Below are 6,000 nucleotides of genomic sequence, written 5' to 3' on the forward strand. Positions count from 1 at the left end.
TCCCCAGTAGTCCCAACATGCAGCGAAACTGGGGGCACTGACGTAGAAGCACTTTATTTTTATTATAACATTTTATTATAACGACCACGCCTCTGTGAGAGAAGCAGGACAGGAGCTCGTCCTCACCTCGTAAGTGAGATGACAAAGGTCGTACGGGGCGAAGAGACACGATCCAGGTCACAGATCAGGTTCCAGACAAGTGTCATTCCTTACTTGGGCCAAACCCGGCCAATCAGACTAGATTCTGGGGATGTTGGGATATGAGACCGGGGGGTGGGTGGGAGGAACTGGGCTTGAAAACCCAGAGGATTGAACATGGGCCTTCGTGCCTGAAGGAGAAACAAGAAAACCCCTTCAGTGTCATGCCTCCTGCCCTAGCAATGCTGCCTCTGTCTGGGGACCACTGGTCTGCGTTTCATTTCTAGGGACACAGAATGGACCCTTCGTGCCAGAGTTGGAGGAAATTATCAGAGCCCACAGCTTGTCTTCAGACTTAATGTCGACTATTTCTCTCCTTTGATTTTCTATTTTTTTTATAAAGTTATTTATTTTACGTATTTACTATTGGCTGCGTTGGGTCTTTGTCACTGCGTGCAGGCTTTCTGTAGTTGCGGCGAGCGGGGGCTACTCTTCGTTGCGGTGTGCGGGCTTCTCACTGTGGTAGCTTCTCTTGTTGTGGAGCACAGGATCTAGGCGCACAGGCTTCAGTAGTTGCGACGTGTGGGCTCAGTAGTTGTGGCTTGCGGGCTCTAGAGCGCAGGCTCAGTAGTTGTAGTGCACGGGCTTAGTGGCTCCGCGGCATGTGGGATCTTCCTGGACCAGGGCTTGAATCCATGTCCCCTGCATTGGCAGGCAGGTTCTTAACCACTGCGCCCCCAGGGAAGTCCCTTTCCTTTGATTTTTAAACAAGTCCTCCCTGTGAGTTTTGAGGCTGTCTCGGACATTCCCACCCTTGATTGTACAGTATCCTAGTCTCTGCATCAGCAGGCGTGAGAACACCTACCAGTCTGTGGAATTGTCCTATCAGCCATGGAGGCTGTTATGGGAGCAGCGGGATGGGGCAAGGGGCTCTGAGGGGGATGCTGTTGAAACGAACGATTCACTAGTAACTGGGCTTCTCTGAAGCTTCAGGGCTCATAAACTAGAGGCTTAGAAGCAAGGATGAATGATCCCACATCCCCCAAATATCACCGGTTCAGAGCATTTTTCCACCGTCTGACATGATTGATTAATCCTATTGTATGTATGGGGAGAAGTACTCACATTTCTTACTTAAAAAAAAAAAATACACTTATTTTTATTGTATAATTCAATGTGTTTTTTGTTTGTTAGTTTGTTTTTGTTTTGTTTTGTTTTTGCCGCACCGCATGACTTGTGGGATCTCAGTTCTCTGACCAGGGATTGAAGCCGGGCCACGGCAGTGAAAGCGCCGAGTCCTAACCACTAGGCCGCCAGGGGACTCCTGGTACTCACGTTTCTAATAGCCCTACAAACGTGGAGGATAAGCCAGGAATTCCTTTGGTTAGAGGTGGGCAAGCAAGGACAGTGACCCCTTGGATGACATACTCTGTGTTGCTGGGGACTTGGAATGGATGGCCTGACATTCTAGGTCTTAGAAGGAGACATAAGGTGCTTCAACTTCCATTTTATCATCATTATTATTACATGAAACTCTCTCTAGCTTAGAGGACTATTTGAGCATTATTTCTTCCCTAGCTTCAGAAAAATGATATTGTGAATTCTCCTAAAAACGTATTGTCATGAAAGATTGCCACTAACACTTAGCAGTAAGGAATCCATGAGGCCTGGATCTGACTAGGTTTGACAAAAACTCGCTTTTTTTTTTTTTTAAGAGTTTGAATGAATCTTTAGGATGCTATGCTTCGTGAGGTATATTATAATAAAACACTGACATTGGGAGTGTTACTTATAAATGCAGTGGCGTTGAAGGTGACCCCCGTCAAGAGCTCGCTCCCTTGCCTTCCACAGTGGTTCCTCGATGAGGAGGGAAAAGGGGTGGAAAGTCTGGCAGTCGCTCACCTGAGGGCCGCGTTTCCCACCTGCACAAGCCGGTCCTCGTGTATGTTGCAGCCAAAAGAAAGATTTAGAGCTTATTCAGCCTCAACCAGGACCACTCACAGGAGGTGCTCAAACCAGCAGCGGCGCCTGGGAGTGACTTAGAAATCCAAGTTCTCCAGTCCCCAGAGCAGCTCTGCGGAGTCTGCATCCTTGGGGCGGGACCCCGCCGCCGTGTTTTCCCAGGCTCTCCCGGGGTTTAGTGCTCACAGAGGTGGAGTGGCGTGGCCCTGGACCGATGGTTCTCAAAGTGGGGTCACAGCTCCCCACCTCACCCGTGACCTTGTTAGAAGCCACCCGATCTCTTAGTCCTTGGACGTTGGCAGGAGGCAGTGGACACATTCCCTGGGACTTTCCAGTGTTCGCGGATGAACCTGTAAAGTAATCCATTCTCCGATAAGCACAGAGCCTTAACTGCTGGACTGCCAGGAAAGTCCATGTCTCCTAACTTTGGATTTCATTTTATTCCCACTGAATACGGGGGATGGAAGGGCTATCATGCATGATGGGGGGGAAATCCAACATATGGTTCCGATACCCTCCGACCCTTAAAGAATGGAATCATTGGCCGCGAGTGCCTCTAAATTGCCCGTATTTCTCGTTGCCGGTAGAACTGACAGAAAACATCGGGCTTCCTGTGAATCTGCTTGAGAAACATGACCTGTGGCCCGCCTATGTCACGTACACATCCCCGCTGGTGAAAAGACTGATTGAGAAAAGCAAAGCCAGAGACGTGGAACGCTTGCAAACGGCCGAGGAGAGCCGGCCGACATGCAGGCAGAGAAAGCCTCCCAGCGTCATCCAGCTGGAAAGGAGAAAGTCCTTCACGTCCTTAGGCAACATGATGTTCAAGGACGTGGGGTCAGAGACCATGGTCTCGGCGTGGGGCTCTTTCTCCATGTCGGAAACGGGTCCCCCCGTGGTTCCAGAGCGCACCCACTTCCACGCGGATGCTAGGGCAAGTCCCACCGCCGACTACAACAAGATCATCTTCTCCCGGAAGCCGAGGATGAGGGTGCTTCCGTACCGCTCACTGCTGGCCGGCGAGGAGAAACACCCCGACGTTTAACAGGGAGTCCCCGCAGCCGCCCCCAAGCTTGTACAGCAGTTAAGGGCCATTTGCCACATATTTCGTGACGGCCTTTGCGTTGGGACTTGCCCCTGCTCGGGCAGAGGTCGGCTGAGATCAACCAGATGGAATGTGGGCCACGGAGGGGGTGAGGGCACCCCGTCTGGCAGTGCAGTCATGTGCGGGTGGGAAGCCCCCGGGCTCTAGATCCTGCCAGAGATGCTTAGGACCCAGCTGGGGGTGAATCAGTCCTGGTCCAGGCAGGAGACAGCAATCACACCAGAGATCCTTTGATAGAAAGAATTTCTAGCCAGGTAGCTGCAAAGGCAGGAAGGGGGCACAGAGATGTGGATGGAGGGGGCGCCCGCAGGAAGCAGGCTGGGGGGACAAAGAGAAGGCGTTAAGAGTTAGACACTCGGAGAAGGGGCAGGTGGGCTGCATCTCAGCTCCCAGACGCTGGTGTCCTGAGCTCGCAGGAGACCCCTTTGGGGGTGGCAGCCCTGCCTCTGAGGAGGGGGAGCTGTTTGGCTGACAGACGCCCCGAAGTTGGCTCTGAGAGTGTTCGGAAAACCAAAATGGGACTCAAATATTTGTTTCTGGAAGGAGTTGACACCATCCGAGTGAACGAGAATTGCTGGGGGAAACAGAAAGGGACAGGAAGCCGACAGAGGTAAACAGGAAACAAATCAGGAGCGAGTTCCTTCTTCTTCCTTCAGCCTCCGGACTCCCTCTGGCTCTTCTGATGGGCAGAGCCTCACCGGGAGGGGAGCAGAAATGTGATTTGCAGGATCCCAAGTCCTGCATCTCAAAGCAGAGTGCAAAAGGATGGGCTTGGAGCCAAGGGAAGATGAGCTCACTACCTGCCCGGTGGGGTTCTGGGCGATCCCACCTTGCTGCCCGCCTTGGCACCTGGTATTGGGATGTTTGCTCCTTGGAGGGTTTACAAAGTGGCAGTGGAGACCCGGGCGTCCCCTGCTGAGAAATGGAGGATTTTTCTCCCCTGTAGTTCTTTAAGTCTTGTGGAGCTCAGTTGGCTGGGGGAGAGGTTCCTGGCTGGACCCCAGCTATGCTTTGTCAGATGCAGCTGGCATTGGTCCACCCATGCTCTGAGCTGATCCCACTTGGCCTCAAAGCAAACGATGCTGTACTCAGTCTGGACGCAGAAGACTCTGTCTTTAGACACAAAGAGACTTGAGTTATGACAGGCAGACCACACGGTCTCAGGCTTGGGGCTTGCCTGCTGAGCATGGCCTCATTGGTAGCATCTCTCTTCTTTGCCCTCACCTGAGTTTCTCTGCTTATATTTGTGAAGCAGTTAATACTCACCCTGTTTCCCTCACGGAGACATAGAAGATGCAATGTGCTAGTTGCTGGAAGAGGCTGAATTTTTGCAAAAAGAATAGGTGATTCCCAGTGAATCTGAATGACTGTATTTGGGTCCACGGAACAATTATAGACATGGAGGCTGGTGATAAATTCCCAACGAGAATTCTTCTCTCTTCTCTCCTTTTATGGGGGTTTATAGCCAGAGTATGTTTGGGAAGCTATGGATTATAGATCCTCATTGTGTTAGTGTTCGCATAGTTTTTTGGGTGTTTTGTTGTTTCTGTTTTTTTAAATCTCTAGGTGTTTGGCAGTTGTTACACGCATATACTCTCTAAGTTAAAATGGTTGTTTTATAGATAGTATTGTTTAGATTAGTTTAATTCTCAGCCTGTTACAACCACACAAGCAGGAACCAAGGACATAAGCACTCTATGCTGTGATGAAAATGGCTTGTGTCTGTGACTGTGGTCCAGACGCATTGTCTCCTGAGGCCGTTTTTGAGAGAGAAACAGTCTAATTCCTTGGAAAGGAGGGAGTCCCTTCAAGGCCAAGCTGGGTTCGCAGGTCCCTGGGGGGGTGACTGTGTAAACAAGGCTGCAGTGCTGGTGGGTGCGGGCCGGGTGCTTGGCGGTGGCCTGGGAGCCCTCCACTTGGCAAGGGAGGCGGGGGGCGGGGCGGGGGGAAGGCCTCAACCCAGGGGCCTGGGGGAGCCATGCACTTGATAGACAGCAAATCCTCCTCTTCCTTTCGTGGGCCGGAGGACCTTGCTGTAGGAGGCGCGACTGCCCCACAGTCCCCTTAATCTTTTCTTAGGACATGGATAAAAGCTGGGTACCCCGAGGTAGGGATTTTGACCCCTGGGATTTGGTGGGCGTCCTGGGAGGTGGAGGAGAAGTCACACGTAGCCCAGGGACCCCAAGCAGGGACTGGCTCCGTGTCCCTGGAGACGGAGACCCGCAGCAGAGTCCCAGCCCCGTAGCCTCGCTCCGCGTGTCGGCAGAGGTGGTAAAAAAGATCGTAGAAGTGCTTTGTGAGATGTGGGCTGGCCAGGGTGCCCATCAGGACCGAGCGTCTCTTTTCAGCTTTAGCTGAGTCATTCGTTCCTAGAAGCTTCTTGGAAGCCCCTCCTTTCTGGAATGACGGGCAGGGGCGGCAGGTTATCGAGGCCACAGGGGCCTGGGGTTTACTGTGAGCTGATGTCGTCAGAGCCCGGACTGAAGCTCAGACCTGGGTTTGTGTTTGTCAAATAATCAGGAAACCCTCCCTCTTCCTCCTTCACTAACCCCTCCCCACCCGCATCTCTTCCCAGGGACCCAGCGCCTCAGCCAGCTACCTGGGCACTTGAAAATCACACTGCAGTGCCCTAAACCAGCGGGGCGGGGCTGGGCCGTGTGCATGAGGGATCCTCTGGGGCAGTAGGGGTGGGGGTGAGGGCGGGCAGGGCCGGCAGGGGATGCAGGAACACCCCAGCTTTAGGTGGAGCCCTCTGGCACCCCATATTCTGTGCCTTGGTCCTGACCATGATCCGA

The 6,000-nt window shown here is 52.6% G+C and overlaps 1 protein-coding gene across 1 annotated transcript; it reads left to right on the forward strand.

Moving 5' to 3' along the window:
• The first annotated feature begins 2,581 nt into the window (after window positions 1-2,581).
• Window positions 2,582-5,074, forward strand: CDRT4 (CMT1A duplicated region transcript 4). Its single transcript, XM_067716047.1, has one exon. The coding sequence runs from the start codon at window positions 2,582-2,584 to the stop codon at window positions 3,143-3,145; it is 564 nt and encodes a 187-aa protein (XP_067572148.1). The 3' UTR covers window positions 3,146-5,074.
• The last annotated feature ends 926 nt before the right edge of the window (window positions 5,075-6,000 follow it).

Source organism: Pseudorca crassidens, chromosome 19 (assembly GCF_039906515.1).
Source record: "Pseudorca crassidens isolate mPseCra1 chromosome 19, mPseCra1.hap1, whole genome shotgun sequence".
NCBI lineage: Eukaryota > Metazoa > Chordata > Mammalia > Artiodactyla > Delphinidae > Pseudorca > Pseudorca crassidens.

Bases quoted from the DNA above. Each gene is read 5' to 3' on its own strand.
- CDRT4 (XM_067716047.1), top strand. From the start codon at position 2,582: ATGGGGGGGAAATCCAACATATGGTTCCGATACCCTCCGACCCTTAAA.